General features: G+C 66.8%; 3 protein-coding genes across 3 annotated transcripts; 2 read left to right on the top strand and 1 right to left on the bottom strand.

Moving 5' to 3' along the window:
- Positions 1-760: 760 nt before the first annotated feature.
- MNEG_3175 (hypothetical protein) lies at positions 761-3,686 on the top strand (the record flags this gene model as incomplete). Its single annotated transcript, XM_014048346.1, has 4 exons — positions 761-1,309; positions 1,698-2,660; positions 2,907-3,128; positions 3,420-3,686. 4 exons carry the CDS (start codon positions 761-763, stop codon positions 3,684-3,686), a joined length of 2,001 nt encoding a protein of 666 aa, XP_013903800.1.
- Positions 3,687-4,448: 762 nt separating this feature from the next.
- On the bottom strand, positions 4,449-5,120 carry MNEG_3174 (hypothetical protein; the record flags this gene model as incomplete). Its single annotated transcript, XM_014048345.1, has 1 exon — positions 4,449-5,120. The coding sequence occupies one exon, from the start codon at positions 5,118-5,120 to the stop codon at positions 4,449-4,451; it is 672 nt and encodes a 223-aa protein (XP_013903799.1).
- A 2,038-nt stretch (positions 5,121-7,158) lies between these two features.
- MNEG_3173 (hypothetical protein) lies at positions 7,159-10,543 on the top strand (the record flags this gene model as incomplete). Its single annotated transcript, XM_014048344.1, has 7 exons — positions 7,159-7,267; positions 7,564-7,715; positions 7,982-8,776; positions 8,956-9,276; positions 9,477-9,690; positions 9,981-10,255; positions 10,400-10,543. 7 exons carry the CDS (start codon positions 7,159-7,161, stop codon positions 10,541-10,543), a joined length of 2,010 nt encoding a protein of 669 aa, XP_013903798.1.
- Between the last annotated feature and the right edge of the window lie 30 nt (positions 10,544-10,573).

Raw genomic sequence — 10,573 nt, 5'->3', positions numbered from 1 at the left:
GGGGCAGGCAGGTGGCGGCGGGCATGCTAGCGTGCGGGCCATGCCGCTGATGCGGGCCTCCCGTGCCTTGAGATTGTGTTGCTGCGGGCCGGCGCTGCATGGTCATGCCTGCTCTGGTTTTGGGCCCCCCGTCGGAGGGCTCGGCCACCTCTTGGAGCCACCTTGAAGCACGAGCAATTGGCTCAACCAACATGTAATCTCATCTGTCACTGGCTTCCATGATGATAAGTGCCGCCCCCGCTGGACGGCAGCACACACTGCTGTTGTGCATGCGCATCATACCTCAGGAATTCAGCAGTCTTCGCTTGCATTGCATTGCAGGATACTGTGTGCAACCGCAGGATACCGTAGTGTGATTGTTTGAGAGGCATGAAAGCGCATGTGTTGACTCATTGACTTCAAATGCAGCCCATCACATAAAGCGGACCCTGCATAGCCGCACATACATGAAACTTGGGTTTGCTAACTTTATGGTGTGATCCCGTCACCCTCTAGCAGCCCATAGTGTTGCCGAGGCTCGATCACGGACATTCCCGCCGTCACTTCGTTCAAGCTTCAGCTGGTCCAAGGGATACCTGACAGCAAACATCCTCTTCAATTCTCGTTACGACCCACAGCGGGGTGTCGTTCGTCTATGGACTTGGTTCTGCAGCATCTCGGGCCCTCATCAATCTGCCACGTTGCCACATTTTACAGCGCGGCATCCACCATCAGGCTTTTGGGACTCATTCGGCATCTTACACAAGGCGGAGTGCCCGCCATGCGCACTGCGACAGCACCGGCGCTTGGCGCGCCATCGCTGGCGTGGCCGCAGCGGCGCGACATGCGGTCGACCCCAGCAGCAGCGCACACCCGCACGCACGTCCTCTGTGGTGCCAGGCAGTACAGCAACATCACGTCGCCTGCGGCCGGCGCCCATGCGCTGTCGCCGGCGGCCGCTTTGCTGAGAGCGATCCGTCCACCGTTCCCGCCCCGCCCGGACACGCCGTGGGCGTTGCAGCCGCCACGCGGCTACTTTATCCGCCGCCGCCACGGCCACCGGGGCGAGGGCAGTGCCCTCAGAAGCAGCAGCGACGCAGCCGCCGGCGAGGGCAAGGCCGCAGGCGCGCCGCCGACGGCGGCCGAGGAGGCGCCAAGGGCGGGAGAGCTGATCCTGGAGGACGGTGGCGGCGAGTTTGGCAGCGGCGCGCACGGCGACGGCCACGGCGGCGAGCACGGCGGCGGCCACGGCCACGGTGCCCATGGCGGCGCGGCGCACCAGATTCAGCACAGGGCCGTGGAGAAGGTCTCGTTCAAAGTCCTGGAAAAGGTGCGGCACGGGGGGGAAATCACGATGTACTAGACAGGGTGCACGATGGCCGCGCAGCAGCGCGTGCGCGCACTCGTATGGCGTGCTGCACGCGCAGGGTGCGCCGCATGTGCACTGCAACATGTCCCTTCATGCATTTTGAAGTGCAGCGCATGCATCATCCGCATGAGTGTGCGTCAGTGGGCGCAAGACATGCCAAGCAGTTGGCACGGGTTCGGTCAAACCAGCCGAGCTTCGATCCCGCTTGACGTGTGCCGACGCACAACAAGCCGCCATAAAGCCTACGCTGACAGGCAACGCCGCTTCACCCGTCAGACTGCATGCGCACTCACGGCTGCCCCTCCCCCCAAAGGAAAACTACGTACCCACCCACTCGCTCTGCTTGCAGCTTGCGGAGCACATGAGCGAGCGTGCCGGCGAGCGCGTCGCCGAGCGCGTCGGCGAGCGGCTCGCCGAGCGCGCGGGGGAGAGGATTGCGGAGCGCGCCGGCGAGCGCCTCGCGGAGAGGGCCGGGGAGCGACTGGCGGAGAGGGCCGCCGAGCGCGCGGGGGAGCGCCTGGCCGAAAGGGCTGCGGAGAGGGCGACCGAGCGGCTGGCCGAGCGCGCGGCGGAGCGGGCAGGGGAGCGCTTGGCAGAGCGGGCCGCGGAGCGGGCAGGCGAGCGCTTGGCAGAACGGGCCGCGGAGCGCGCCGGTGAGCGCTTGGCCGAGCGAGCAGCAGAGCGGGCAGGGGAAAGACTTGCGGAGCGCGCTGCCGAGCGTGCCGGCGAGCGGCTGGCCGAGCGCGCCGGCGAGCGCCTGACACAGCGTGCAGCAGAGCGGGCGGGCGAGCGCCTGGCGGAGCGCGCTGCAGAGCGAGCCGGGGAGCGGGTGGCAGAGCGCGCTGCCGAGCGCGCTGGTGAGCGCCTCGCAGAGCGCGCCGCAGAGCGAGCGGGCGAGCGCTTGGCAGAGCGTGCGGGAGAGCGCCTCACGCAGCGTGCAGCAGAGCGGGCGGGCGAGCGCGTCGCCGAGCGCGCCTCGGAACGCGTGCTCGAGCGGGCCGGGGAGCGCGCCGCGGAGCAGGCGGCCGAGCGCGCCGGCGAGCGCGTCGCGGAGCGCGCGGGAGAGATGTTGGCCGAGCGCGCGGGCGAGCGCGCCGGCGAGCGCGCGCTGGGCCGCGCCACCGAGCACGCAGCCGCCGCCGCCGGCGCGCGTGGCGCTGAGCACGCCGCGGCGGCGACTGGTGGGCACGCGGCGGCGCGGGCGGCGGCGGGGCACGCGCACGCGCATGCGGCGCGGCCGGCGGGGCTGCTGGACAAAGCGATCGACGCGGCGCTGTCCTCACGCGCTCTGCAGCGCGTCGCGTCGCCCGCGGTGCGCAGGGGCCGGGACTGTTCGGGGATGACCTGATCTCCGCGCGCCGGCTGGGACGCTGCTGGCGACGCGCCTGTTTGCCTCCTTGCGAGGCTCCTTGCGGGCTCATCGGGCCGGCAAGCAACAGCTCCAAATCAGGCAGCCATGCACGCAACCTGCGGAGCCCCTCGCTCGGCGTCCCTCGGGCCCACCTGACCTCTGACTCACCCCGCCCTCCCAATCCGGCCACGCTGCCGCCGGCCCCAGGTCCTCGCCCGCGTCGGCCGCGGCGCGGTCGTCGCGCTGCCCGCGCTCGGGGCCGTCTTCATCGCCCACCTCGCGCGCCAGGACTGGCAGCGGCTGGCGGAGGAGCGCGCGGCGGGGCGGCCGTGGGCGGCGCGTGCGTTCCTGGTGGCGTTCCTGGGAGACATGCTGGACGTGGTGATGCACGCGGTCGTGGTGGTCGGCCTGCTGCACCACCACTTCCAAGTGAGTCTCAAGCCAGGCCCGGGGCTCGCGGGCCGGCTGGGTGCGCGGGCAGCGGCCGTTCGCGGCGCCTGCGAGCACGCACGTGCGGGCTGCAGCTGCAGGCGAGGCGGCTGCCGGGTCGCGGGCGCCTCCTGGGCGCGGCTGGGCCCGATGTCGCTGCCGTCACTTATGCCAACTACCAGCCAGCCTCCCCGCAGTCAAGCCTCCTAACATGCGCGAATCTGCCATGGCGCATGCCCACCTAACTCTCCCCCCCCTCCACAACCGGCTGTCTCCCGCCCCTTGTCGCAGGTGGGCATCCCCATTGCCCATTCAGTCGTCCACGCGGTCGAGGCGTCCGGCGTGACCGTCGCCGTCGTCAGCACCGTCGCCGCCACGCTGGGCGAGGTCATTGCGACGCACGCGCTCCTCGCCGCCCAGCGGGAGCAGGAGCGCAGGCGCGTGGACGAGATCGCGACGGCGGTGGTGCGGGCGCTGGATGAGGCGGAGGGCGCGGTGGAGCGCGGGGCGGCGACTGCGGACGCCGGCGGCGCTGCAAAGGCGAGGGGCGAGCTGTGATTTAGGGGCCCCTCTGCGGATGTGACAAGCCCTGATGTGGTGCAGTGATGTTTCTAGAGCGGGCAGGTGCGGGCCTCGCGGCGGTTCCCATCATTTATTTGTGCTCACTCATTGTACCGTGCATGACGCGCCTTTGCAGGGCACATTTTCAGGGCACATACACGTAGTCACTGTCACAAGAGTCACCCATCACCATTGATCCCCAATACTGCATGCCATTCATATTACTATCACACTTGCTACAGCACTGCTACAGCACCTAAAAAAACCACGGGTGTAAAAAGCGCGTCCACTGGTCTTGCCAGGCAGTGAAGGGCACAGCCACGGCAACACATACATCAGCTGCGGCTAGACGACTTAGACCCTGCTCATGGGAGACTTCATAAACATGCGTCTGATAAACATCACCTGCGCGCCGGGGCGTGGGATGAGGTGGGGGATGCGTGCGAGGCAGGGTCGAGCAGGGTTGGAGAGTGAGACGTGTTGGCGCTGCCGTGTGCAGAGTAACCAGTAGGCGGGCTGGTTACTCTGCGGCTTCTGTGGAATCAGCACCAGCCCCCACCTGCTTTCTGTGCCATGACTTCCTTGCAATTGATACCCCTCTGAGCACACAGCTGATGTGCAGTAAGCTGCCGAGATGGCTCGGCAGCGCGCCGGCTTCATTCAATTGCAGTTGCCTGGCCACCTGCCGCCCAGGGCGCAGAACGCTCTGTGCAGTGCCCCTGACAAGCAAGCACTTGCATAGCGCCACTGTGGCCGCTGTCAGCCGCGCCAGCGTGCGCCCCGTCCCCTCACCTGCCCTACTGACGCCGCCACGATGACGGAGCAGCGCAGGGCCGCATAGAACAGCGTCCGCCGGTGCGTGCTCTCCACCGTCTGGCGGTGCCGCCGCTCCCGCCAGTAGAGGTAGTGGAGGGTCGATTTGAGCTCCTGGATCTGGCTGTCGATCTGGTAGACGTGGTGCCACAGATACTGCGTGTCTGTCTCCTCCACTTTATCATGGCCCTCGCTATACCCTATGTTGATGTTCCACAGCACGTCGCGCGTCACGGCGGCGCGCGACGGGCTCTTGTCGGCGTTGAAGCGCAGGCAGAAGCTGTGGCCGCCGGCCTCGACGGGGACGAGGTGGAAGGTAGCCTCGGACTCGCCGCTGACCTCGTACAGCTTCTGGCCGCTGGGCGCGGTGACCACGAGGTCGTACTTTGCGGGCGTCCCAAACTGATCTGGCAGCGCTACGAAGGACCCGTAAAAGTACTCGTACTGGTTGAACGTGTAGGACAGGCACTCCTCGTGGATGAACTTGAGCTTGACGGCGTCCGCGCCGGCGGCGAGCAGCAGCAGTGCGGCAATGAGCGCCAAGAGCGGGGGACGAGTGTGCTGCGCAGAGCGCGCCACTCGCCGTGGTGGTGCTGTTGTCTGCACTGCATCCCGCATGCTGGGCTAGCGTGAGTGTGCAGCAATCAGGCTGCCCAACGCCAGCAATCAGCCTTTCTGATCGCGAGGAACGGTCGATCCACGGAGGCTGGGTGCAGATCAGGCAATGGTTGCGGAGTGATCTCTTTGAATTGCTAACTCACAATGTAATACGGTGCTTTGATTTAAATCAGGCAGCGCTGCCTGCATGGCATTGATCAGCTGACGACAATCCGGGACACCTCGGCCGGGTGTCGCTCGCTGTCATGCAGTGCTCATTCAGTCATGCACGCGTGGCACATCAGCGTGACCGCACTCACGCGACGCGGACCACAGCGGGCGCGGGGATCTCCAGGCGCAAGTTCATCCGCCACGCAAGCCGACGGACCTCACCTATGAAGGTGCACCCCTGTTTGTGCAACGAGGGCTGAAACTGTATTTCGGTGCCAATTCGATTACCTGAGGCAGGCAGGTGCTGAATGGCATGGGCATCATCATGCCAATTGCCACTTTGACCAGCGCGGACCATGGTACTGGCCCACCCAATGCCTTGCCACAGATGGGCCTGCAGGCAACCCGAGGCAGCAGCTTCCGCACCTTCTGGGCGCATTTAGCGCTGGAGTTTGCCGCGGTTTCTCCAGCAAACCCCTTTGATTGCTGTGCCAGCTGCACTTGACGGTCTCAGCTCAGCAGCTGCGGGGCTGACTCGACGCGTGGCAGGTCAGCAGGGGGTGCTGCAAGTAAAAATTCCTTCTTGTTGGATGTTCCCTGCAGTGTGCGGGAACGTTGGGTTTGTCAAAAAGCAGTCGGTTTGTACAGCTTCCATGACACACATGGATCCCATGACATTTCATGACATTCATGAAGCATAAACCACGGCTCAAAGCTTTTTGGTTCCCTCTGAATGAACGCCCCTCGCCAGGCTGCTGGCCCTTGCACTTGGCGCGCCGGCCCCAGTCAGTTTGCCCGCTGTGCTCCTGTGCGACGCTCGCTTCAGCAGCATGCACATGGCAGCTCTATGCGTTGTGTCAAGCCTGCAACTGTTGCAAATCCACAGTACTGTACGGGTAATCCTCCTCCTTGTCGCGTATTTGTTCAACCCCAGTCTAAACCCACGGACAAGCTGTTGTGGCAAACATGGGACGACTTGCTTGCAAAGTCGACGTCTTGAGTCTCACTCCTTTGGGAGGGGGAGTGCACTCCACGGTGTATGGTCGGCTCGGGGGCAAGCGGCAAGGGGTGCAGAGCAACAGGGGCGATGACGAGAGGCGGGCGCGGCGGCGGCGGCGTGCGCTACCTTTGCCTTGATCCTTATCCGAGTGAGGCATGCGCACACGTGAAAAGAGCTCATTATGGGATTGTTAAGGCCTCGGAACCCACTTGGTAGTCATCACCCTGAACACGTGGACCACGCCGCCGATCTGGCGGCTTGTAATGTAAACTACGCATTTGGTGGTCATACATCAGCTTCTTGTGAGAGACACAGAGTCCCACGTTTCCGCTGCTGGATGCCACGGCATCCACCCACCCAGCGTGCGAACCCAACAGCAGAGTCTACTCGTCAAGAGGCCACGACAGCTCTCATTCATTCTGTTGTACACCGCCTCCGTAACAACAAACGATGCAATCAGCACGCAAGCACCTTACGAACGGGCTTCATCAAGCCCTCGACCAACAGATAGGCTCCGGACGCACCTGGAGAGTCTAGGGAGGAAAATCAAGACTTTTGATTGCCTGAACCTTGCTTCCGGTGAGCAGGGGGTCTCGAACGAGAAAGATGCCTTCTCAAGTGAATGTGTGTTCGTCGCAGCTCGGCGGCTTGCTTACGCCCACGCGACGCGACCGAAAAGGAGGGAATATCACCATCTGCGCGCTGCTGCGCTCGCAGGCCCCCCTTTTGTGCCAGCAGAGCGGCGCCCCTTCCGCAGCGCGCGCGCCGGGCAGGAGCAGGAAGCAGGCGGGAGCGGTCCTTGGACGCGCCGAGCCCGGTCGCCTTTGCGGCCCCTTCATCGAGGGGTCCCGTTGAGGCAGCCGCGGCTTCGGCCGCTGGGGCGCAGCGATGAAGTTTGGGAAGCGGCTCGCCGCTGAGGCGGCGCGCAGGTGGACGGCGCATTACCTTGATTACAAAGCCATCAAGAAGGCGATTAAGGATGACATCCGCCAGTCGGGTGCGCCCTGCGCGCATCCGCCAAGCCCAAAAGCCAGCGCAGCGCAGCGCCGGGGCGCGCCGCGGCGGGCGCGAGGGGGGCGGCTGGCCGGCGCAGCGGAGGCTGCAGCATATGCCAACAGCATATGCCGCCGCCGCCCAGACCAGACATTGACCCTCCGGCCCGCACCCCTGGCGCCACCACACCGCCGCGCGGCGCCTTTCTTGCACTCTCATCATCAATTATCAGCGTCCTATCTGACCCGCCGGCCGACGCCGCCGCGCCCGCCCCGCGTGGGTCACCCTCTGCCCCCGCAGATGCCGGCGGCGCCGGCGCGCTGCGCGTGCTGCTTCTGGAGCTGCGGAAGGTCAGCAACTTCTATCTTGAAAAGGCGGACGAGCTGGAGGCGCGCCTGGAGGAGCTTGCGGCTGCAGGCGCCGCTACGCGCGACGCGCGGGCCCTCGCGCAGGTGGGGTGCGCAGCCGTGCAGCGCGGCAGCGCAGTGCAGTGCAGCGCAGCGGGCGCACCCGCGGCAGCCTTGGCTGTGCATGGGCTGTGTTGTGGAGCCAGAGCAGTGGCTATGTGCGTGCGCGCACTCGCGTGCAGTTGTTGTGGCGATCGGCCCCGTGCAGCCAACCATCACAATCGAACATTTTGTTGCGTGTGCATACGCCTACGCCTCTCATCCCCCACCCCTCACTCCGCTCGCCGCGGCTCTGCACCCGCACCCCCCAGGTCCGGTCCGACATATCTGCGCTCATCAAGTTTGTCGCACTGAACTACCTGGCAGTTGTGAAGGCCATCAAGAAGCGCAACAGGCACTTCAAGTCGCACTTTGGGGAGGCCAGCCAGCAGCTGCAGTGGCAGCGGCTGCAGCAGGGCGCGGGCGGGCAGCAGCAGCAGGAGCCGGCCGGCTTTGACCCGCTGCACCCCCTGGACCTGCTGTCTCAGGAGGTCTTCTTCACCAGCAACCGCCTGGCCGGCCTGGCCACGCGCGCCGAGGTCCTCAGCCGCGAGGGCCCCGACGGCGCGCTGCTGCCGCCGGCCGGCGCGGCGGCGGGCACCGGCGGCGCCGCGGGCGCGGGCGCGAGCGCGGAGCAGCGCGCGGCGGCGCGCGAGGCGCTGCTGCAGGACTACCAGTGTCCCGTCTGCCTGGAGGTGCTGCGCAACCCCGTCGTGCTGACGTGCGCGCACCGCTTCTGCTGGGGCTGCCTGGTCGCCCACTATGCCGCGATCCGCGGCCCCCGCAGCGCCGGCGCGCCGCCGGCGCCGCAGCCGCTGCCACCGCAGCAGCAGCCAGGCCACGGCCACCAGCCGCAGCACGGCCACTCGGGCTCGGGCTGCGGCGGCAGCGCTTGTGGCGGCCACAACCACCACCACGACCAGCAGCAGCAGCAGCAGTGGGGCGGTGACGCAGCTCCTGGCGCGGGCGAGCAGCACGAGGCGCTGGTGGTGCTTGAGAAGATTGTGGAGGCGCAGGACTGCGAGGATTCGACCTACTACGCCTGCCCCGTCTGCAGGCAGCCCCAGGTGCGGGCCAGTGCATTTTTTCCGGCAGGGGCCACGCTTGCTGTGCTCCCCAGTGCCGTCGCTCATTGCCGCGTCCCTGCCCGCAGCCGTGCCCTTGAAGACTCCGCCGTGAGTGCCACTATCAACCCCAACGTCCTCACCCCTCCCGGTTCAACCCCCACCCTCGCTCGCGCCCGCAGGTCCTCAACATTGAGAGCCTGCAGGTCGACCCCCACCTCACCCGCTTCATTGATGACCTGCGCGTCCAGCTCGCCCCCTCCAACGCGTCCACCGCCTCGACCGTGTCGATGGCCGACGTCGACGACTCCGAGGTCGAGCCCGACGAGATCGAGGCCGAGGTGGACTCCGAGGCGGCCGAGGCGGCGGCAACGGAGGCGGCGGCCGCGGCGAGCGAGGCGGCGTCGAGCGAGGCGGACATGTGGGTGGGGCTGGAGAGCGACGAGGACCTGGAGGAGCCGGCGGACGGCTGGCTGCTGCCCCCCCAGGCGCCCGAGCACGCGGTGAGGCGGCTGGGCTGGTCCGCACGCGGGCCTGCGCACCCACACTTCCTCCTGAACCCGCTGCTCTGCCCTGAAGGAGCTGGTCTGTTCGCGCCTCCAGCCTGACCTTCCATAACAGGTGCGCTCCTCTTCCTACCCTCTCACCACATCCTCATCGCTTGACCTTCCCCTCCTCCTTCCTTCGTCAACGTCGTCCCCAGGGCCGCCTGACCGTGCTGCTGGACCTGGACGGCACCCTCATCAGCAGCTTCACCCCCAAGCGCGCCCCCCGGCTGCCGCCCACCATGAGGACGCACCTCGTCGGCCAGGGGTCGGGCCTCAACCCGGCAGGCGTGTTTGTGGTGGAGCGGCCGGGGCTGACGGACTTCCTCGCCGAGCTGGCGGCGTTTGCGGAGGTCGTGGTGTTCACGGCAGGTGCGGCCCGGGAAGTGCACGCGCGTGTGTGGGTGTGGGTGTGCTCTGCACTCAGTGCTGATGTTGACGGGGACGGCAGGCGCGGCGCCCTGCCCTGGTGGCGGCGGCCGCACCTCTCCCGCTCTCAGCATGGCCGCCAGCCGACCCTCTGGCCTTGCCCTTGCATAGCAGCACTGCGGTCGCACACCTGATAAAGTCCAACCCGCACAGCCTGCACAAAGCAGGCTCTCGACCATCCCAACACCCCCCACAAACCGCACCCCAACGAAACCAAACCCTCAACCCCGCAGGCCTCCAGGAGTATGCTGCGCCCATCATCGACGCGATCGACCCCGGCAGCAAGTACGTCGCCGCCCGCGTCTACCGCGAGGGCACCACCCGCACCGACCACTACCAGTGCGTCAAGGACATGCGCCGCGTCGGCCGCGCGCTGTCGCGCACGGTGCTGGTGGACGACACGCCGCTCGCGTTCCTGCATCAGCCGAGCAACGGCGTGCCCGTGCTGGGCTTCAGGGGGGACCCCGAGGACAGGCTGCTGGGGGAGGCGGTGCTGCCACTGCTGCAGGTGCGTCGCGGGCCGCGACGGGCGGGCGGGCAGGGGGCAGAGGCACGGGACGGCGTGTGGCAGCCTGGGGTCTGTCAACTGTTTCAAGACCGGCCTTGTGTTGGGTGCGCTGCGTCACATGGAGCACTTGTAATCTACAAGCAGGTCGGCTGCTGCATGCCCAGCGCAGTCCGCGTTTATCCTAGCATGCTCCTGGTCAATCCCTGCCTCACCGCCCCTTCTGTGACCGTGCCCGCAGACGCTGGCGGCCGCGCCCGACGTGCGCCCGCTGCTGGACCGGCGCTTTGACATGTGGAACTGGTTCCGCCGCCACGGCTA

This window comes from Monoraphidium neglectum (assembly GCF_000611645.1).
Source record: "Monoraphidium neglectum strain SAG 48.87 unplaced genomic scaffold scaffold00388, whole genome shotgun sequence".
Taxonomy (NCBI): Eukaryota; Viridiplantae; Chlorophyta; class Chlorophyceae; order Sphaeropleales; family Selenastraceae; genus Monoraphidium; species Monoraphidium neglectum.
Note: the sequence above shows the minus strand (reverse complement) of the source record. Positions and strands in the feature narration are given on the sequence as shown.